This window comes from Strix uralensis, chromosome 1, assembly GCF_047716275.1.
Source record: "Strix uralensis isolate ZFMK-TIS-50842 chromosome 1, bStrUra1, whole genome shotgun sequence".
In the NCBI taxonomy this organism is placed as follows: domain Eukaryota; kingdom Metazoa; phylum Chordata; class Aves; order Strigiformes; family Strigidae; genus Strix; species Strix uralensis.
In genome coordinates, this window is record NC_133972.1 from 108,678,489 (window position 1) to 108,702,354 (window position 23,866).

General features: G+C 39.3%; 1 protein-coding gene across 6 annotated transcripts in view; it reads right to left on the reverse strand.

Annotated features, from left to right (window-relative positions):
• CARMIL1 (capping protein regulator and myosin 1 linker 1) overlaps positions 1-23,866 on the reverse strand; it is a 196,000-nt gene that overhangs the window by 35,078 nt on the left and 137,056 nt on the right. For all 6 annotated transcript variants that reach the window (XM_074876828.1, XM_074876838.1, XM_074876808.1 and 3 more), the window contains exons 24-29: positions 22,286-22,384; positions 19,202-19,330; positions 18,806-18,937; positions 13,333-13,508; positions 11,219-11,306; positions 8,099-8,248 (exon numbers count right to left, since the gene is read on the reverse strand). In XM_074876828.1, coding sequence (XP_074732929.1) covers positions 8,099-8,248; positions 11,219-11,306; positions 13,333-13,508; positions 18,806-18,937; positions 19,202-19,330; positions 22,286-22,384 — 774 coding nt within the window. The remainder of the gene's footprint in view (positions 1-8,098; positions 8,249-11,218; positions 11,307-13,332; positions 13,509-18,805; positions 18,938-19,201; positions 19,331-22,285; positions 22,385-23,866) is intronic.

Sequence of the window (23,866 nt, forward strand, 5' to 3'; positions counted from 1 at the left end):
AATCAGTATTCCAATCCTGTCCCTACTGACTTCAGAAATTTACAGGAATTTGATCTTTACTCACATGAAATAAGACCTTACTGCAGAGATACACCCACCGCTTTGCAATGAGGATTTTGCTGACCTGGATGATGTCAGAAGAAAGAACCTCTAAATTCTCCTCTAGTCTGACAGATGTTTTGAGAGAAAGCCTGATAAATTTATGAATAGGATTGTGCGATGCAGTTGTCAGTGATAGCAGGGATAAGATTTGATGGCTCCGAAGCTAATAGTTTTTTGGCACTACGTACTCTTGATTTTATTTATTTATTTAAAAGATCCTATTCCAGTAACCCAGCTCATCCTAACGTCCTTTTCCTTAACCAAATACAGCACAATCTAATGGTACTCTATAACCACCTGCCCTAACACAGACTTTCTCTCTGCTCTTCTTGTGAGCAACTATTCTTTACCCCTGCAATATGAGATATCAATTTTGCAGAGCCTCCTGTTCTTCTGGGTGAAGCAAGAGCCATGAAGCACTCTTAGTGAGGCAGACTCGTGGATGTGCTATTTTCCATAGGCTCTCCACATTTCACAGTAAACAAGGCTCCCCCATACAACACAGATAAGTAACTCGTGCCAAGTTATTTATTTGAGAAGCTGGAAGAATCAAAAAGCAGAAGAAAGGACCATGCAACCTCTACAGAAAACTCCGCAAGCACTTGAGAGGGTCAACTTGCCAGATATTAATTGAATCAAGAAGCATTATGGCTGCAGACAGATGTGTGCTACAGAAAACGCACTATTAGAGGTTATTCTCATGGTGTTTGCTGTTGTCCCTCTGCCAACGGTTACAGAGTCTAGATTTTGGCAAGAACTCCTCCAAAGGAGCTCTTGCTAATCTGCCATGGGAAATAATGAGCAGGCGCTTATAAACAGAGGCTGTGGAGAGATGAATTCTGTATCTATTTGTGCTGAACATCAACTGACTCCACAGCTCTGCTGGCAAAAGGGATCACACAAGTGCCCCCTGATCCAGCCCATGCAAAGGGGCTTTGTCCTCATAACCTGTTAACCTTACCTGAAGCAGGTAAGTGAGCGCTTGGGTGATCCCTGTTGCTGGCTGTATGGGCAAGTGCTGCCTGGCTGGGCAAGCAAACCCAGGTAGGGATAGTCACCTCTCTCACCAAGTGGTGGATGGGTGTCCACCAGCAGGCTACAGCCCAAAACAGCTCTTTGGTGCCTGCTGAGATGACTCTGCCTGCAGCCTAGGCATTCAAATTCTTGCTAGCAGAGCTGCAAATGGTGGGACTGAGCAGCCAGGGCTGGCACTAGCTACAGACTGCATAGCTACATGTTCAAGACCTTTCTGTCTGCCACAGACTAACTTCTTAGTAGTAAACTCCCTCTTAAAACCACTGCAGGCAAGTTAAACTCTCAAGAGCAGTGTTTCAGTGAGTGCTTTGTTACTGAACTTTCCTTTCAGTGTGGCTTTTTCATGACAGGTGAAATAAAACAATGGAAACTCAGTATTAGTAAGACAACTACTGTAACAAAGGATGTAACTACACACCCTCTCCTCCACCCCCAATACAAATCTGGGTCTGCTAAGGCGAAAAAAAGCATCAGTATTATGGGAAGACAAATTCCTGATGCAGAAATCCCACTGTGCAAACAGAAAACCCAGCAGCTGCACTTCACAATTCTTGTTTTAACCTAAGCAGAAAACAGTCTCCAATTTTACACTATTTTTTTTGTTAACCAAGCATGCAGTGCTGTTACTAGAAGCAGTTTATCACATTCTTCATTTACTTCATATTGTGCCAATAATGTACCCTACATTATGAGAAACAGCTTTGAACTCTGACTAAGAAATCTCAGTTGGTTTAAGAAAAACATACTATGTATCAATTATCCATCACCTCCTTCCACTCAGAGACCAAGAAAAAGACACTGAAAGCCAGGTCTCTTATAAAGTGTTTCAGCTGGGAACATGTAACTCCTCATGAGCCTGAAAAAGACTGTAGTCTGTAGTCTATACACGAAACAGGCATTGAACAAACACAGGTAAGGACCTTTAAGGGCAGTGAGGATGCTGCAGAACTATATATAAAGGAACCCAGGAAAAGATAGGTAACAAATATTCACAATTAAAATTAATGTAATCATAATACTAATGGTGAGGCTAACTATAAACACACAACTTGCAAATAAACAAGATATTCACGGGTTCTGCAAAACTATCACACCAGCTCCCTTTGTCTCTTACTTTCTCAGCCACAGCACTGCATGTGCAGGGAAGGGCTTAGGGAGCACGCTGGCACTGTGCTGTGCCCCTCCTCATGATGTTTTCATAAACTGTCCTAGTTCGAGGTGAGTCAGAAATATTACTGGACTCCCACTGAAGTAGATTTGCTCGCATGCCTTTTCAGAAGCCAAGAATACTCTCGCATACCGTAATGCCAGTTCCTAGCTTCCCACAGTGCTGTATTTACTACACTTCAAAGGCCCATTTCTGCTAATGCATACAAGAGAGAAACTCAAGTGTCACAATCAATTTAATCCGGCATTTATCCAGGCTGCTGCCTTTGCCCTCATCCCTGCCTGCTTGTTCCTGCCTCTCAGGATTTGTTTTGTGAACTCAACCAGAGGACTAGTCAAGTCTGTAAACTAACCTGGGAATGGAATGCTCTGTAAAAAGCTTGATTTTCAGGTGAACCAATTCCCACACCAAGTTTGTAGCAAGTCTGCATGAACACCAGTACAAGTGTGAGGGTGTGGGCAGGAAAGAGCAAGCTGTGTACAGGAAAAGTTGAAATGCTCTTTTCAGCAAGAACAACAATTTTTGCTGGATTAAACCAGTCTCAGAGCTAGAGCTTTATTTATATCACTGGAGAACATACAGAGTCCAACAGCAACTGGGGTTTCATTGCAGTAGGTGTTCAGTCTTTCATCCAAAAAGCTGACTATCTATGCCTGAGACAATTCTGCTGCGGGTAAATAGAGAGCAACAAGAATCAGATGTGGTAATACATCACAGCATACCAGAGAATCTATTTTTCTTCCTACAGTATCAGTGAATGTACATGAGTCTGTACCACAATTTTCTCTTTCCTCCAGTGAAAGCAACTGAAGGGGTTTCTGTTGTTTGAATTCCAATTTGTTTTGGATGAGGGGGTGGGGAAAGAAAAGCTTTCAGGTGGTGCTTTATGAGTTTTCTTTTTTTAAAAAATAAATTTAATTCTGGTGTGGTGGGTGCAATTTCTCCCTTTCCTCTAAAGACGCTGAGGTACATACACTCCTCATCTTTCAGAACCCACGGGTTCATAAGTCTTCACCTGGATACTGGACTAATCTGCTAAATCTTCGACAACGCGTAGTTAGTACCTTCACAGGAAAAAACATATACCAAAAATCTACAAGTGTTCTGCTACTTCTGCCAATTTTCTTCTCTACTGTACAGATAAAATCTATTGTTCGACAAAGGCTAAAACATTAATATATTGATCATGGGTTGTTTTGGTTCTTTTTTGGTTTTTTGTTTGTGTTTTTTTTTTTTAAATTTCCTCCCTTAAAGTCATAGAACCTCCTCTATAGTTAAATTAGAAATAGATGAGAAATAGCTGAGATTTAGTATTCATCACAGGCAGTCCTTTTCTGTTAGCTACAAGCATTTTTGCAAACACATAATTTACCATCCAAGCATTTCAGTGAAATGCCTTAAAGAAGATTTATAAGCAGACTTGCGTATTACAATCTACAATTCCTTCACACGTTTCAAACCATTTCCTACCATACCTCTTCATAATGCAGATAACCTCTGTTTTACTCTAAAAACAATACTTATCCTGGCTGTATGCTTGTTACTACCTATAGTAATAAAATTATATAACTGGAATGGATATTTAAAGATGATGAGTACACAGATTTCTAGTAAAAAAGCTATTTCTCTCAGAACTTTTTTTTAAATAGTGACTCAACTCTGGTGATCTCCTTTTTGTATTCTGGAAGCCAAACTGACAGTCCAAGAGCTTAAAAAAAAAACCTTTAGAACAATACTGTTAAACACAAGCTAACAAAGATGCTCCATTATTTTTTGGTGGGGAATTGAGCATATTGGGGAATATCTCTTACTTCTGCAAAGAGCTAATGGCTATGAAAGAATAAAGTACAACTAGACACGTTACATGAAATTAAATCACCTAGTATCTACCTACACAATTACACACACCAAGATACATGATACTCAATCTCAGTCAAAAAAGGTGCTTTATTTAAAGTTAGTTTTAAAATGCATGCGTTAGTTCAAAATGTGTCACTCATCATATACACACAGAAAAATTTTGAGAAACTATACTATTTCACAAGTTAATTCATAATTGAGCCTAAGCTCTGAAAAGCAGGCCATGGTTTTGCCTTTAATCTGAGAACAGTAAGTAATTTTCTACATAAGGATTTTTCTTTCCATCTTGCTTGCATGCAGCTTTTATCTAATGGCTTATTACCGTCAATGCAGCTCTAATTAAACGCAGACAACTAAGACAGCTGTAGATTAGGGAAGCATCAATTTACTGTACTGCAGTTCAGGGAGAGCTGAAACTCTTGGGTCCATAATGTTCCAGCTATCGCATACTACACTGGACCACTCAATCACTCCCAGCATTCTCCAGAACTCATTTAACAGACTAGCAGATTTTGGTATGACTGACAAATCTTTCATATTATGGGCTCTCAGGCTACTGTTAAAGACTGGATGAGAATCACATCCTAAATTGAAGCTAATCAGGTTTAACCGCACAGTTTGGTATTTAGTAAGTCCTAATTCCTACAACAAAAAATACTAGAAATAACATTTAAACGTATATTTTTCAGTGGTGCATTTCATGGGCCCATTTGTGGTATTTCAATCTGTCTTGTCTGGGTTAATACATATCAAACTTTGAAGCGGATGGATGGCAACTCTCTACTCTGGCAGGGATCCTCCCAGCCACAGCCACTCTGCACCCTGCTTGAGAACAGATGGGCAGCCTGTGAAACACACCAGTGCCTGTTTGTTTGCTACGTCACCCGCACTGGAGGTTTCAGATTCCTATGCTGCCAGTCCTTCCTGTCTTCCACTTTCAATCCACATATAAGAACAAAAAGCTCATAAGCATTTTATTAGAAATATATCTACCTCACCCACAGTCATACACCTAGCTTCAGTACTATATAATCTACCTGTAACCATAGAGTCAAAACTTGAAGCTGGATCCAGTTTTTCCCCACATTGTTCAAATACAGCTTCAAGGGAGGCTGGTGAGTAACAACACGCTGTTGTATACATTGCCTCATCCAAAATGTTGATCCTCAACAGGCTTGCTGAAGAAGACAAGAACTAACAACAGGTTTGCTGAAGATAATGGGTTTGCAAAATGAATCCAATTTTGCAAATGGAAAGAAAAAAACCAGCTCCCCCCAAACAGTGGTCCAGATGCCCCTCCTACAAGACCAAAATCTCTTCTTCCCCAGACATCTTGACAACTAGCTGGAGCAATCTGACAGACAGGGCTTAGAATAGGCGAGCTTTTCCTGGCATCCCAGCAACGTGATCAGCCTCATCCCACGTTCCATATTCTCTTGGCAATAGGAGATTAGGCTCCCAAACATGCACAACACCAAGCTGCAATTCAAGGTTTCAGGTTTGAAGTTTGCAGAATATGCAGCCAGGTGCATCATCTACTCACAAGGCTAAGATCTGTTTTAGCATCACACTTTTTAAGGCTTAGGGATTTCCAGTGGCCAAACAAGGCAATGTTCTGGACTAATGCCATTTTGTAAGTGGGATCTAAATAGCTATTTCTCATTTGAGATTAAAAATAATCAAAGGAATCTAGGTTCATAATTATAGTTTATAAAAACATATCCTTCTCTTTCTAGTAAAATCTTTCAGCAACATATCTGTTTTCTGCACTGACCAGCAGCTCACAAAGCATTCACTGATGCCCCTTTCAGAAGGTTCCTCATTTCCATGCAAATATCTGTATGACACTTAAAAGGTGCCACAAATCAGGCTAATTTTTCCAAGACAATATCTGAAATCTGTTGGATTTTCCCATAGCTAAAATACATCACTTGGAAAGCACTATCTTTGAGGTTACTAACTCCGCCCAGAAATCCATTCTTAAGATGCTTTTAGTTGCGAAAAAGTCAGTAAGAACACTAGCTCAGTAAAAATCCCTGTATTACTCAGCCTCTTGGGGCTATCTATTTATCTATATATTTTTACAACAGCAACCAATATCACTTGCACCCAAGGATGCAAAAAGCAGCTCTTAAAAATGGATTACAGTTTTTAATAAATGGATTCTTTAGCACTGACTAAGATTACTGCCTCGTGTTTATTTGATGATTCATTCTCTTCAGAAATTAGATATTGATGAGAATCTGGGTCACAAAGGTATTTGAATCTCTGTGCAAGATGAGGGTGAATGAAGAGAAAGAAGAGAGATATAAACACTTACGAAGATAAGTACAGTTAGCATCTAATGCATCTTTGGAAGAGTGTAAGCATCATCACATTTCCATTATTTTAATATAACCAACGTGAAAGATAATAGCACAGTGATATGATCCTTTCATATAACCATGGCGATATGGGATAAAGACAGGAGCTATTTTTTAAATTGCCACTATTATTATTTTAACAGGCTTGCAAGAATAAATTTAAAGGGGGAGGGTGGGGTGTCAAAATGAGCACTTAGCTTATTTTTCTATATATGAAATTAGCATGCAAAAACTAATTTACAGGTACAGAATTCAGATGCCACATATTTTCACTGAGATGTCTCTCTCCCATAGGATTTAGGGCTCAAAACAATTACTGAATATTGGCTACAGAAAGTTCCTGGAACTTGATAGTACCAGTGATGAGCCAGATGATGCCATCAAGACCACATGACTCACAGGGATTTGTGATGTTCAGACAAATATTGCATCAAATCAAATCTTGGTGAAGGAGATTTGGAAGGGAGAGAGAACTATTTTAAACTGATATTTCCAATGAAGGTGTGCTTCTGCTTTATAGCTAAGTGAGACCAACAGATTGCTGCTGCAGAAAGAAGCAACCCTGCTGCTCCTTCTCTTGAGCTGTACTTGTCAGACTCTGGGGTAAGTCTATTCAGGGAGCTGAATCAACAAAACTTCTTCTACCAAAAAATGCAATCAATTTTTCTGCCAGTTTAGCTTCCTGTGCAAGCAGATGGCTAAGAGCCAGGTAGGAGGGCAGAGGAGAAAGCCTATCCCTTGCAGCAGTGACCACCTATTAGACTAAGTTGTAATAGAGAAGTGCTCCCTGAAGTTCCTGCCCACAGTAGAGTTCCTCAGACTGAGCTGGATGGAGGGGAATTCGATGGTGAAAAGAGTTAGCAATCCATTTATTTGTAATTCCATGGATTTACACCTCATAAAGAATCAGGGTATGACATGGAGCCATCTTTATAATAAAGGTCACACATGGGATTTTATAAGGCACTTCAGTGATTTATGTTCAGCATTTTTACTGAATCTCACACTCCTAACTCAATTACTTTTGAAAAGCTTGCCCTCTAGGATCACTTGCAGCCCAGGTTCAAGGTTTTAAGATTTCTTCCATACTTTCAAAAAGCTAATTTAAAAAAAATCAACTTCTGTGCATGGTCAATAATATAACTTCCAGGCAGAAGCATTTTTTGGACATGTCATTCAACATGTCAAGTAGAATGAAGACAAAGGCAAAAAGCAGCATGTTGTCAAAGGATAGCATGGTCCAATTTATTACTGTAACTGAACCTTTGTGAAACTGTGGCCAGTGGAAGAGGCGTTTATTGTATTACCTTGATTATAGCAATGCATCTAAGGGAAAGGCCTTTGAACAAGTACCAGGAAAGGAGAAGCGAAGAAAAGGGAAAAGCTGTTCCTTTGCTGAACAGCAATCTGCAACTCAGATGAAATGGTGACAAGCTAACATTTTTTTTTTCTAGAAGCCAATTCCTAACTTCAGTTTTCTGATACCACGAATGCCAAATGACATTTTGAAAAACATTTTTCTTCCAGTTATTTGCATGCTTAACCAAATGGGCTGAGGAATGTGTCTTACCATACAAGTGTCCAGATCCTCCAAGCGTTCTATCTCTGTTAACTCCTCAACTGTGATGATAGAGCGTTTAGTTGGTTTTTCTTCAGCTAACTCAATTTCCAGTGATTCCTGCTGTGGAAGTGGTTTGCCACGTCTAGTCAGATGGTCAGCCTGGAGGCAAGGATAAAGGCAGGAACACATCAATCAAACTATTAAAGAAAGGCAAACCAAACCCACCAACAAGAAAGCTTACAGAACTTAAGTGATCACAGAACCTAGACGACCAATTACAAAAGCAAAGCTCAGTTATGTGTCTTAGTCTTCACACAGGGTTTGTTTTGTGGGGTTTTTTTTTCCTCTTTTTCCCCTTCCATCACTCATTCTAAGAAAGAAGGGAGAAAGTCTAACAGGAAAAAAGAAAAGTAAAAAGGTCAGATAAAAAGCCATCCTACTTATGACTTGCCATCCTACTTTTGACTTACAATAGTATTATGGGGCTTCCTCAGCATTTGTCCTGTCTTTATAACGAAAGAAAATAAAGGGGTAGAAGAGAAGGTTTGTCCTAGACCATTTTTTTAAAATTAAAAACCACAACGGACCATTTCAGCTAACATAATTTTTATAATTATTAGATGACCAAAATGTTATCACCTGTTACTCAAAAAACAGGACAGCTTTGTTAACTACCTCAGTTCTGTTTCACTGAAGAAATAGGTAGGGGTTACCATAAAAAGAAAAAAAAAAATCATCATTGATAAATCTATGGGATAAGATATATTTTTTTAAAGTATCAGAGAGGAAAAACTCTCAAGAGAGGAAAATAATAATAAAATCCAATTTTAGAAAAAACTGTTACTAAGAAAACAGAGAATGTTATATAAACCACCTTGGATTGTACTTGGAATGGAGTGGGTTCCTGTTGTCAGGAAAATGGTAAAACATTTTCTAGTTCTATTGTTAACTAAAAAGAGTATTAAATAACATCTGTTAAAAGCAAGTATTTGAAGATCAGTTGGCCCAAATCAATTAGTCATAGACACATTCAAAGAGGCAGCTGGGGAGAGCTGTAGACCACTGCTTAACATCAGCATGACTCTGGACAACCAGTGGATTGTAGTTTTGTTAATCATCAAAAAGTGTAAACAGATGACCTGAGTCAATTATAGCTCACTTAGTCTAGTGTCTACTTGGAAAAAACAACTGGAGAGCTGTTATGGATTTATCTTTAATCACACTCAAATGGCTATAATAATAATTAATGCTAATCATCATCACATAAGGCAAACTCAGTCTTGTCGAACAGGGTTTATTTTTCAAATTTGCCACAAACGCTACGATGTTAATGCAACATACACAGACATTTGTAGGTGGCTGAATTAGTAGTATGTGACATTCCAATTTAAGGAGCTGGCACAGAACTGTATCAGTGCATTTAATCTTTGCTGCATTAAGAACTAGCTACCAGCTCTCAGATTGCAGTTGTCAGTTGAAGATTAACATTGACAAATTAGACAGGAGTTCCTCTACTGGCGCTTTTGAGATCCGTTCTCTTCAGTGTTTTTATCAATGCTATACTCTCTGAAATAATCTGCAGCTAACAGAAACATACAAGAGTTAAACAGTGAAAGGGACATGTTACTAATGCAGATCAAAATGGATCACAAAGTAAATCAACTCAAATCAAATGTACACACAATTATTCCTTAGGAACTAAGAGCATTGGCAATTAGTCACAGACACAGCCCTGAACAGCAGCAAGTGTCAAGCATCCAGAAGTCATTACTGGGAGGGAGATCTAGTAAACCCAGTCCTGAAAATGAGCTACCACTGAAACGCTGACAAGAGGAAGGAATTCTCCTTGGCTATGTAAATACAAGGAGTAAAGAATATGAGGAGAAAGACAATTTCACTCCTATATACAGTGTTGGTTAAAACATTGGAATAGCCTGTCTGGTTTTGGGGACCATAATTTTAAAAGAGGTTTTTAAAACAGCTGGAGAAAGTGCAGAGGATTGTTACTGAAGTGACTCAACGGCTGGAGAAAATGACTTACTGTGTAAGAGTCGGGGTATGTCCAAGTTGTGCAATACCACTGGACAGAGACAGCCCACTGCTCACGCCAGCTGGAGCTAATTAACGTGGCCACTCACATAGCAGGCTGATGCTCCTGACACCAGAGGTTTACACAGTGCCACTCTGTATCATGAAGTCACACCCTCAAATAACCCAGTCATTTAATTTATTTAAAAAAAAAAAACCAAAACAGTCATTTAATTTAAAAAAAAAAAAAAAAGGAAAAAAGGGGGAGGGTGGGGAAGAGTGATTTGTTTTCTGTGTATGAGGACTTTCATAGAGAGGAAATAAATACAAATACATATAGTTCCCTTATCTTGTGGGGAAAAGCATCTGAAAAAAATTAATGACTGCAAGCTGAAGCCAGAGAAATTTCAATTAGAAATGAAGAGCAATTTCAATCAGAAGAATGACCACCCACTGGCTTCTTTAAAAAATAGTATTGAACTCTCCATACAGAGGCCCGTTGCATCAAAAATAAAAATGTTTTTCTGCGGATACACAGTTGTTTATTTCTTCTACTCCTGATGCAGCAAGTACCTTTATAATAAACAACTGTGCCTCCTGACAACTCAGCACCTTCAAATAACAGTGTTTCCTTTCCTATGTTTTTACTCCTTTCTCTTCAAATTTGATGCCTACATTTTTGAGATAGCCTCAAGATGTACTCATTCAGGGAACAAGGTGTCAGCAGTCCCTCCTCTAAAGAATGAAATTTTACCTCTTATTTCATGAGCAATCAACCCCTATCATCTCACCAGGACAAGTACTGGCACTGTTCATAATTAATGATTCCATGTTGCATTCTGATGGCATTTTTAGTTTTAATCTGATAACAGTGCAAAAGATAACAGGACAAATATGTAATGCACCCTCTTCCAAGGTTCTATCTTCCTTAAAACAAAGACGCAAGAGTCCCATCACCTTCTAATGATGTCAGTGATGCCAATAAAAGTAAAACCAATTTCAAAATAGAGCTGTGCCAAGGAGAAACTGAACAAGTTATGAATGTAAATGGCATTGTTAAGATACCCGGCATATTCAGATATCAACCATGCAAATACTCACCAGTTTGTGATGGCAATGGGAAAGTGCATCCAGGATTTCATCTACAACTCGGTCAGACAGGAAAGAAGCCACTGTCAGCTTTACTTCACTGTGTGAGGATTAAAAATGAGACAGAGACATTTTTAATTCACGCAGGAGAATTTTGTCTTTATTACATGTTCAACAGTGTGACGATTATCCACAGTGCTGTCACTTTATTTGAAGTAAGACATTAGAGGGTGTCAGGATACATGACTGCAGGTTTCAGAAATAAACTCATGAATCACACAATAAACACAAGAGCCTCTGTACCGTATTTAACCTGCTTCTAACATTTTTTTAAGAGCTGAAATGAAAACATCTGGGTAGGAGAGCTGAATAAAAACCACATGTGAAACTCAGTAAGGAACACTCCGCCACCGAAGTCAGAGAAATGCAAATCTCAGATTAAAGGGATTAGGACAGTGCTGCCTGTTTAACACTACTACACTGAACAACCTCAAGCCATTTACCTCCTCAACTCCTTTTTGTGTTTGTCTGCCAGATGAATGACAACTGTACAATGCTGGTTCTCCCATCTTTGCTATCACAACTTTGCTTCCTCTTCTTGCTCTAGGTAACCACTTTCTATCTCAAGAACTTCATGTCAGCCATTCCCATTACACCATGTTCCATGTACGTGGAACACCAACACACCTTGTACACCGAATTGAGGTTTCACTGGTAACTTCATATCAAGGAAGTGTGTACCTTGAGAATTGCCCCCCTGGGGTGCCATCTTTGGCCACAGTACAAAAGGCTGTGGAGGGCACGTATGCCTGAGCTGCAGCCTGAAGCTCCATCTCTCCTGCCTCTACAGTTTCAAGGCCAACTGCTTCAACTAACACTTGCCAGCAAGTAACATAATTTTGGTTTAAGGTTTTTATGTGTGGACTGAGTTGCATTGGATTAACAAAGCTATTTCTATCTGGGACTAGCACTACTGCTGTAGAAAGCCTGGGGAAAAAGGTAAGAAACTCCTTGGAAAGGTAATTCAATTCATAGGGAGGTAGAATGGTGGCCAAGCCATGGTGGGAAGAGAGTGACAGTGAAGGGATTTCCCTCAGTTACCTACATATTAATTTCAAATACTATAAGGCAGGAAGGGTGACAGCGTGGCACCCTCACCCCACTGACAGATGCAGCTTCTATAGGTGGAAGGAGCACTATCATTGTGTCTCAGGGTCAAGTTTTCTTTGATAGGACTGAAGTGAAGAAAACTCACTCCCTGAACCATTTAAAACACTCTGAGGGCATAGTTAAAGTCTTTAACAACTCTTCCTGCCAATTTTGCTGTACTCTGCAAAACTAATTTCTAAGTCTTACTGTTTTCTTCTTCTGCAAAGACAGTAGCATCGCAATGCAAAATTACATGCTTTTCCATCAAGCAGAAAGCATTCCTTAGCCAAATGATGGCAACTGCAAAGGTTTAAGTACAGATCAAGCACATTGTACTGCATAAATGTATTCTCTGATACATACTCACTATGAAAAAAAAGATGCAGTACAGGTCAAGTAAAACCTTCTTTTTCCCTTTTTTTTTAAAGAGCGAACTAAGGGGTTGTTTAGGGCAACCGTTTCTGCTCCAGGTTAGTGGTTTGAATATCCAAGTTCCCCTTTTTTAAGTATGTTCATCTACTGTGCACAACTCCCACACAAACAAAAAGTTTTAAAGTGATTGCTACAGCTACAGGACAAGACCGAATGCGGCCACAGACAAAGCACTGTTAACACTCGAAGCAAGTAAGTGCAATTTCCTTCTATTACAGTAATTCAATGTTACCTGAGAACATAAATAGGTTTTAAAAAAAATGTATCAGTCATGAAAATGTTATTTGTGTACCATAAACCAAAACTCTTACTAAATAAAACAGAAGCACATACACTAATGATCAAGCTAACATCCCTGGAGATTCCAAATATCCTGAACTAAGTTCACCAGGCTTGTAGGACAATTTCCTGCTCTTTAAGTGCCTTAACACAGGTTCTTGTGAGTCACAAAAGCATTCCAAAAATCTGCTACAGAAATACACGTACACGCAACCCCAAATCCAAATTATATAGCCGATTTTGTTAGATTAGGTTTTTTTAAGTACCTGATTTTATTGAGGATATCAATTCCAGATTGCTCCAAGAGGACATTTTTCACGAAAGTGCGTGGGATGGAAATCTTCTCAGTGCTAGCCTCAATCAGGTCTTCACGGATGCGAGCTTTCTTCATTACATTTGGGCAAAGGTTTTCCGCTGCATCTACCATAGACTCAAGGAGTGTCTGCAGCACAATAAGCAAAAGCTAACATCAGGTATTGAGATTTTCATTAGCTGGAAGATCACAGCATTATTCTGGTCCATAGCACTATGATGCTTTTAGACTTGTAATTTTTACAATTTTTCTTCCTCAATTCCAATCCATTTTGCAATCCACCTGCAATATGAAAGGCATTTTACAAGGAGGAACAACATACTTGTTTTGGAAATGACCCATAACTGTACTTGTTTGCTTTTTCAAATATGAAACACTTACATCTCTGTGTTTAACTGTCAGAACAATAAATTAGCTTCCCTTGTGCACCCACCACTGCTGTCTCTGCATGCAGCAGAAGCAGTGGATGCTCTGCAGCAGCTGCCTTCGCTCTAAACTATGCCCTGAATCAGCAATTTTCACCAATGCTCCAGACCTGACACTTTGTAAGAGGCACCAGTATATGAAGAAAGGAGACTCATGAGAACTTGGCATGCTCTAGAGGGCTGGAATATACTAGCCAAATATTAAGGAAGTAACTACAGGTATGATTTGCAGTGGGCATACAAACCTTTAATATATGAATCATTTACATACATGGAAGTCTGCAGTGAACTTTAAGTGCAGTCAGCAATTTTTATTCTTTTTTAATGACTGAACAAAACTCCAAACCAGGACACAAGAAAACCATACACACTCCAGAAATAGGACCATGTAACCCCCCAACCCCCTCAACTTTCTTTTTCTTAAAATAAGGTCTCCCCTGCTGATGATATCAAATAAACTTCTTCCCTCTTAGACTTTCTCTTAGAATAATCTTTCATACATAATTCAATGCTGTGAAGTTATGTTATGAAGCCCCTTTCAATTGCATTAGATTTATCTCCTATCTGTGCCTCTGAAAAAAGGTAATTTTGGTTTCTTTTCCAAATACCAGCTCTGACTAGAAACTAAAGAGCACTCACTACAGGAGCAGGTAAGAGCTCACAGTCCCTCACATAAAATCATCCATGTATGAACAAAACTGCAGAAAAGCTCTAATGTACACATATAGGGATCAGGATGAGATGTAGAAACACTACTAGTGTCCTGTATCACCAAAACATCTTTCCTCTAATTGCTTTCAATTTTCATATCCAAAAAGGTTAGGTAGGACCACAGAAGGCATAAAAAAATCAGCTGGTCATCTGGAAAACTAGATTTTAAATTCATACTGTTTTATCTACATCCTGATATGTAACCTGTATACAGTAAGACAGATATATTTATAAACACAAAGCAGTATTTTCTGACAAGACTGAAAATTTTTCTTTGTTCAGATTCTCTCCTATATCCACCTTACTCCCACCTCCAGTCCCAGCAACTCAAGAAATCTATTTTAGGTATCTTCAGAAGGCTGTTCAACCATGAATTAATTTCCCATCAAATAACTTGTTTCAGAGATTGCAAAAGGTCAAGGCTCCTCAGCAAGGGATATGAAAACAAACTCTTTATGTCCATTCCCAGCATGCGGTGCCACTTAGAGAAGATCAGTAAGGAGATGGGTCTCTCCAGCAGCTGGTCCCCCTGTACGCTGAAGTTGTCATGCTACTGCACTCCAGTGACCGTGGGGTCTCCTCAGGATATGGTGCTTCCAAAGCAGCAGGGAGAATAAAGACACTGTCCTTGGAGTTCATGTTTCAGTGTATGTGCAAGACCCACTTCCCTCAACTATGAATCTTCTAAACAAGTGGGACAAGCAGCAACTATTAGAAGACATCAGATTTTTCAACATATGCTATGTTGCATGCAGTTTTTGAGCAGTTTTTTAAAATCCAAAGGAAGGTGGAAAGAAGAGAGGGACAGAGCCCAGATAACTGAAATAGGCCAAGTCGTCTCCAGTAAGGTTGAAGGTTGATAACCAAACAGAAAAAAGTACTTAGAAATTAAAAAAGAAACAAAATAGTAGTTTCATTGGAACGGTATACTACGTAAATCTAGCTCTAACCTAGATGTTTCTACATTGTACAAAAATAATGAACTGAACTCCTTGAAAGCTCTACCAACTTCCTTTTTCTTCTCAACCTCACTCCACAGGTAAGTGACCTCAGGCTGAATTCCATCTTATCAGAGCTTTATTCTCTTTGCATCTCCCCACCATAACTAGCAATTTTCATATATAGACACTGAGTAAGAAACAAACCCACCATTACTGCATAGTAATTTTAATGATTCAAAGCAGCATCTTTCAGTCTGTAGCTCTTGACTGACTTTTAAGCATAGATTCACGAGGACAACACAGCAGCATGAAACTGCCACAGCATACAGGGCAGTCTGATCTCTACAACATTTGATTTACAGGCATAAGGGACAACTGACATTATAGCTAATATGGAGCTTGTTTCTGGGTTCCCAAGCTCTCTGCACTTGAAAAACTCCTTCCACACTCTCTCCTTCAATCCCCAAGCAGATTCTGAGGCCATAATACTAATGAAGAGTCTTTCAAGCCACTGTGGCCATATCCACATGGAAGATGACAAACTTCAATGGTAGAGACAACTGAGCCAGGTAAACTACTAATGAGAATTTCTGACACATCCATTTTTTCCCATGGCGTTTATTCACTGGTGCAACTGTGTAGCCTACCTTGAAAACTCACACTCAGCCTCCCAAGAGTTACCGATGGATCACAATCACAAAAGTTATAAAGACTTGCTATGTGGAATTACAATTGCAGTTTAAGCACAGTCTTTCAGAATGGATCATGTGAAGAAGCGCTGTGTGAAGGTATCAGTGGAAAGTAGGATCAAAGGCTAAAGACCTTACCTAAAAATTTCAAAATTAATTTTTACTCAAAATACTCAAGAGAATGTGCAATTTAAAAGTTAAATAGAGTTTGGATCTCTTCTTTAAGTGCACAACTGAAAATAATTTCTTCAGTGATGGATTTCAACTGTTGATTTCACATGACTATTACTGTATCTACACAAACCCTTCCCCACCCACTACTTCTATCCCAAAACCTTTCAGTGGTGGAAACCCACAGCTACCAATATTGACTGTGGAGGGGAAAACATTTCAGACACAAAGCCACAAGTCCCAGTCAGCAGGAGTGCAGAAAGAACAAAGTCCTGCCCACATTTAATGACTCTTAACATTTAGGAGAAAGATACAGCGAGTAAAAGGACTAGAGGATGATGACATCTAAAGAAAAAGTGGAACAGGTGATGGAGCCAACAAACTTTGTCCTCTAGCATACAATTTAGGAGTAATAGTTCAGGCACTCTTGTCCTTGCAAAACATCTTCTCTTGCCTAAGCATCATTTGTCTTGCCTACGATTTTCCCTTGGGCCTTTGCCGACCGAATAAAGCATCTCCGGGTTCTATGTGTCCACAGTGACACCAGCAGGAGAAGAGAGATGCAAGGGCCTTGCTATAATTTCTCCTTTGGCCAACTCAACTCACTCGAAGATGTTGCTTTTCCTTATTCTAACTTCTTCCTTCTCTCCCCCTTCCCTCCTTTGAAGTTAAAAAAAAAAAAAAAAAATCTCTTATTTCCCTGAAGAGTGTTCATTGACTTTACCCAATTTCCAAACAGTTCTTTCTAGAACCAGGCTCTGGTTGCTATGGAAGCTAAAAGTCAAAATTCCACTTACAGCACATAGGATGTTTTTTTCCCAACAATCACAAAAAGAACTGTACTTATGTGAGCTCCCTTATCTATCTTCACAAATAATAAACTGCATGTGATGTTCTGAATTGACCTAAAAACTGGGAGAAAAAATCCTAACCCATGTTCAACATTTTCTCCTCCATGCAAAGTACACCACTACAGAACTTGAAGGAAAACCTTTCAGCCTTAAATGCAAAATTAATAAAAATGAGCGTTACAATATACAAAGAGCATTATGACTTTATAGTTTCTTGTAAGGCACTTAAACTTTAACGCCACACAAATCAAAAGTAGATGTAAAAGTTAGAACGGCTGAGTTAAAGTGCCTTTTGCTGTAAATGTGTAAAAGCATAAATGGAAGACCCATTAACTCAATCTTATTCCAGGAACTATAAATAACATTCCAAATGCTGAAGAGGCGCTTTTTTTCCCCTTTCTTTAAGACTCTCCAAAATGCACAGGACTTATTTAAGTGCATGAGCCCTGCACGAAGGGCTGATCTGACAATTCCCGTCCCAATAATAGCCTAGAAGTTCTATTGGGAAGAATCTTGTGGGTAAATCACTTTTGTGTCTGCAGAAGTTAAAGAAGTGATAAAGAATCTTCACCTTATTTCATATAATGGGGAAAGGGAGAAAAATACTAAAACTTCAGCACCATTTTCCTCCTCATTAACTTTTTAATTTTGCAAAAGCAATTAGTAATGTGGTATTATTATTGTTCTTCATTATATTCCCACTGACTGAAGCATTTTCAAGTTGTTTCAACTGGAAGTTCAACCTTCACTTTCAGATTCTTTGGTAAGTTTAAATATAGCAAAACACAGGCAAGGTAGCTTAGTCATAAACTTAAGTTGATCTGAATTATCTTAGAACTGTATTCTTAAATTCATCAGCTTCCACACAGACCCCAACACTTGCTAAAGTTTTCCCACCTTGACTTCTTCCTGGACTGAGAGCTTTGCACATGCTGTATGGATGACTCTTCCTTACTTATTACACAGTAAGATCTAACATAATTGAAGGTAGAAGTTCTGAGCAAGAGCTCGCTGAACACACAGGTGAGAATGTTTACAGATCAATAATGTCTATTTCAAGAACTGAGGTTTGACAGGCAACTTGTGAAAAGATTTCCTGTAAAGATGGCTGTACTAATTCTTGGGGCACTCTCAATACATACAAGTTATCCAAATCAAACAGTGGAAATTTTGCACCAGGTTCAAAAGTGGTCACTGGGAAAAAAATTTCTGCAATGGAATCTACATAAAAGCAGCTTTCACTCCAGTGGGATACCTTAACTAGTAAGTACTTTTCTCCAGGCCATGAGACTTTTTAGGGTGCTTGAGAGATGCCTTTATGAAGGGCCTACGGAGCAATCGCTAAGTCTTCCCCTTCTAGAAGATAAAATAAGAGGATAATAAACAGTATATGCTCCTACTGCCCACTGCAAACACTAAAGAAATTTTTTTCATTCCAACCAGGCAAGTATCCAGATAATAAGGCACAAGAGACTAATAACGAAAAGATAGCTTACGTACAAATATACTGAGAAGTGTGGGAGGAAAAAAAAAAAGTGTGGCACATTTGCATTTAGCAACATAGCAACAGAAGATCTTAGATTTAGCTATTTCTGCATGTGAGAGATGTCAACACATCTATCTAATTTATCCACAGACCTTAAGTTGCTCATCCACAACCCTTGTGACTTCTCCAGCCATGGATTCAAGTGTCTCTTGGATTGGATTGGAGAGCGAACCGTTTGCTCCTGCCCAAGAAGCTCCACCGAGGTGATACAGATTTGGTAAGAGCTGTAAGACAGAAAGAGTATCTTTGGAAAGCAGGCTCATCACTACCTGTCTTCAAATCCGGAGAAAGAGGAGGAAATCTCTCTGCTAAATCAAAGTCTTTAGAAATTAGAATTATTTTGTCACTTTAAATACTACCTACAGCTGATCATCTGAAGAAAATACTCTTTTGTGACACACTGTTATTTTTAACTCTCCAAAGAGAGAAAATCTGCAAGCACACACTGAACTGCTCTCAGTATTACCAGCAAGCTGGGAAAGGCTTACTGTTTTGGAGTTCTTAGCATCCCTCATAAGCCGTTCTGCAGATTTGACATCTTCCTGTACAGCATCCATACCACAGTTTCTTAAAGAGTTGAGATGATCTTGCACTTTAACACATATTCTGTCAATCATCTACTTAAACAAAAGAAATAGAAAAGATAACACATCAGAATGTTGGACAAATCCAAAGTGAATTCAGTCCAGGTAGCAAATCAATCGTAGCATGATGAGATTTGTAGTGACAATATAACAATCTGGAAATGCATGATCAGAGCTTGGAGGTATATCAGTGCTACTGAAGAAAAGCATTTTATCTCATAAAGACACACCTGAACACTGGAAAAATAAAACTTTAACCATTAAAAAAAAAAAAGTTTTGGAATATTTCCTCCACAGTTACTTCCAGGATAACTGCAAATAACCAAGAAGTTATTCAGTTCATGTGTTGTTCTGTTTTTTGAAGCAAGTTTAATTCTAAAAATGTTGTCAATATATCTAACACTTAGCTCTGAAGGTCCCTGAATTGTTAAGAAGTTCAGACAGTAAAAGAAAGCTCTGTCACTATGCATTCAACAAACACCAACAGAGACTTCTCCTGTCTAAGCAAAATGCAATTGCTCAGGCTTCTGGGACATTCTTTCAAAATGTAAATATCCCTCGTTGAAGGGAACTATAACTATCAAAGCAGACGTTTCCATCAGACCTTTCACAGTGGGATAAATTGAACTTAATCTGTATCCACAACACAATTCATTCAACATGCTGCAAATACAGGGCAGGTGGTATAGCTGTATCCTTACAAGATAAATCGGTAAGAATGCCTGACATATAGTCAGTTTTGATTAAGATATATGGGGCAGGGAGATACAATAGTTAAAAGTCTTTATCAGCCTACATAGCACTCATTACAACTGGCTATCTGACATTTTGAAGCAACATCTGAGTGCACGTGTCATCATCATAAAAAGTCTAGGGTTCTAGAATCTTATATCATTAGCAATAAGAACTGAAATAATTTCACAGCATGCTCCTTTTCTGCTCCACATGACTCTCCCTCTTCAAAGGGTTTTGGGAGGGGTTTTTTGTTTAAGTACAAAAAGCTAATTAATTATTAGACAGTGGTAAGTCTCATTGGGACATCTGGACTAAAAAAAAAAAATACACTCTAGGAATAATAATGCAATTCCACCATACTAACTAGAGAATCTTTTCCAGCTCCTTTAAAACTGTTTTTAAAATCCATCCTTATTGTACAAAATTTAATATAGACATGAGTAATTTTACTTTCAAAATAACAATAAATTACATTTATTGAAACGTGATGTGTGTGTGGTTTTTGGAGAAAAGCACAACTAAAACCACCAAGCTATAAAAAGACCTAAACTTAATTCATATGGAGATTATTAACTTGGGGGGAAAAAAAGGTGGCATTGGAACAGAGAAATTACTAAAATAAAATAAAGTGACGCTGCTCTTGCAGTTTTTAGTGACAGTACATCTCCATGTACCGTCTTCTCTGTCGAGAGGTTAGAGTGTAATTTCAGGTTCTAGTAATAAAACACTGTCCCATTAAATTTTAATAACACAGGTAGAAAAAGGCCACTTTGAATTAAGATGCACTGAAGAAAAATTGCAGAAATTGGAAAGAAATTTCATTGACTTATCTGAAGAGCAAAACAGATATTCCTCTCCTGTTTGCTGGAGTCTCCCATTTGCATGGGAACACAACTGGTGCAAACAAACATTGAAGTAAACTTAAAACTAAGGCCATGACAAGTTTTTTCTGCTTATACCACCTTGCTTCAGTGGTGTACTGGAGCTGAAAACAGCCCTGAGGGGTACTGGCAAGAAATGCACTAGAACAGAGAGAATGGTAAGCTACCACAGAAAATGCTTGTAGTCCTCAAGAGAAAGGAAAAAAAACCCAGAACACGTGGCATTTAGGAAACCTCGTAGCGGCTGACAAAACACAAAAGCTTCCCACCTTAAAGCAGTATTTTGGGCTATGTTGGACAGGAAGCCTTTTCAGCTGTCCAGACTATAAAGAGCACAGAAGACTTCTACCTTCCTTCGCTCCCTCCCTTTAAGTAAAGCTTCCCATGATACCCACAGTTCTGAAGGTATAAGGTAGATGATGACTTCCTCTCTAAGGCTATTTGCTCTGGTGGTGCCTAAGCGCCTGTTTACATGGTTGATCAGTGCTAGGCAGAGAGACTGGAACTGACTCAGACACCATATTTGGCAGAGTCTTATGATGATGCTTATCACACTGATAAGAGCCTGCTGAAAAATCAGACTCCTGAGTACGAATGAGCTAAACTGTTCCGGGTTCCAACAGTATTTCACTCAGAAATAGCTCAGGTCTTTCTCTACACAGTACTACTATGCAGTTCAGTTTTGGGCCCCTCACTACAAAAAGGACATTGAATTACTCAAGCATGTCCAGAGAAGGGCAACGAAGCTGGTGAAGGGTCTGGAGCACATGTCGTATGAGGAGCGGCTGAGGGAACTGGGGTTGTTTAGTCTGGAGAAGAGGAGGCTGAGGGGAGACCTCATCGCCCTCTACAACTACCTGAAAGGAGGTTGCAGAGAGCTGGGGATGAGCCTCTTCAACCAAGTAATAAGTGATAGGACAAGAGGTAATGGCCTCAAGTTGCGCCAGGGAAGGTTTAGACTGGATATTAGAAAGTATTTCTTTATAGAACGGGTTGTTAGGCGTTGGAATGGGCTGCCCAGGGAGGTGGTGGAATCCCCATCCCTGGAGGTGTTCAAGACGCAGGCTGACATGGCGCTCAGGGATATGGTGTAGTTGGGATCTGTCAGTGCTAGGTTAACAGTTGGACTAGATGATCTTCAAGGTCCTTTCCAACCTAGACAATTCTGTGATTCTGTGATAAGACCTCCTTCTCACAAAAGCTTTTTTTTCCCTTCCAAAAATATTAGCACTGATTAATTACTATTACTTGGGAAACAAAGTATAACCCAGAGACACATCTTACTTCAAGCTATGCTGATAGAATGAGAGAGAACTCTGTCCCCAGGCAGATTTCAGACCCTGCAAAGTACCAGTAAGGAACACGTTCTCACCTGCTGAGTGGTACTAGTAACAATGCCTTGCTGCAGCCGGTACGCCTGCTCCTGGAGGTACTTTCTGGTCTCGTGATTACGAAGCAAGTAGTTTTCTATCTAAAAAGCAAGGACAGATTAGGAAACTGATTTGACTCTCCACATTGCAATTTGCTTTCAATTTTGCTGCCGTATCAGAAGTAAGGACTGACAGGAAAAACTGCCTAAGTATTTGCTTGTTATCTGCAAACCTTATTCTGTGCATCTCAATGCTTAATAAACACATTGGCAACTATTCATTCACTCACAGACTAGTGAAACATCATTAAAACACTGTGCTTTTGCCAGTGTTTTCTGAATTAGTCTTCTATTTTGAACAATTTAGTAAGTTACGCTGACAAAGGAGTAGATCCAGGTTTGAAAAATATTTGAAGGGACTCTATCCATAAAGTATTGTTGTAGAGAGCATGATGACACAAGATAGCTGATTCATTTCTTTTAGATGCATTCAGCCCACTGCAAAGACAAAGATCTAAATAGCAGTATGGTCTAGAGAGAAGATAAAATTTCTAAAAGTACCTAACTGACACAGGAGCCTCAGTTCAAAAATTACTTAAGGCTAAGCAGTATGCAAGTGGTCTTCAAAGACAAGTGATTCCTACCCACAGCTGCTGGTCACAGCCCACCACAACTGTCACCATCAGTAAACACCTACCATCAGCCAGCTTAATAGCACATTGAGTAACCCTCTAACCTGGCTCTATCAAACTTAGAGTCAAAAACCCCTACCAGTAAATTGGTTAAGGTTCATCAAAGGTGATGGATCTGATCTGAAAGGAAGAGAGGGGAAAAGGATGAATGGAGTCACCAGCAGGTTGTGAGACAGAGACTAATAGGGACTGATGGTCACCCCTAAACCTGCATCAGCAGCAAGAACTGGAACGTACTGACCATGACCCAGAGTAATGCAGGGTTTACCCAGTTTGCCCACACTGCAAGTAAAGCGCTCTGCAAAGATACTGGAGCTCAGGAGGTTAGCTACTATGTCCATCTGGTGCTGGATCAGGGCCAGAAACACTCTCATTGTACTCAAGCTGTGGTGTGCTGAAGCTTATGGACCCTCCCGAGACGTCAGTCAGTTCAGGTGTCCCTGCACTGGGCATGACAGCTCAGTCCACGTGGGCAGGCATTCCTACGTGCATGGAATTAGCTGCGTTCACAGCACCGCTCCCGAGACTGTTAACCTTTTTTGGAGAGAACTTCCTCATGTTGTGCAAAGAAAGCCTGAACCACACACGTTAAACTCAGGGCCAAACAGTTTTAGCAACTTTGAAACGAATAAAAGAAAATGCTCTTTGTACATAATGCCTAATTAACGCATAGAATTTAAATCCCCATGTCCAGAAGCCTCATGATAATTTTTTCAGATCATTCTAGATATGAACCTATCTACAATTACATTAAATGAGATGTAAGAAATATGTCGATCCCCCATGACTCAGATTTTTTTAAAGCAGAATTTAGATCATTTTCATGCATCAAAGAAAAAGGCACTAACTACCAGCACTTTTCCCTGTGAGAATCACTTTACTGAAAATTTCT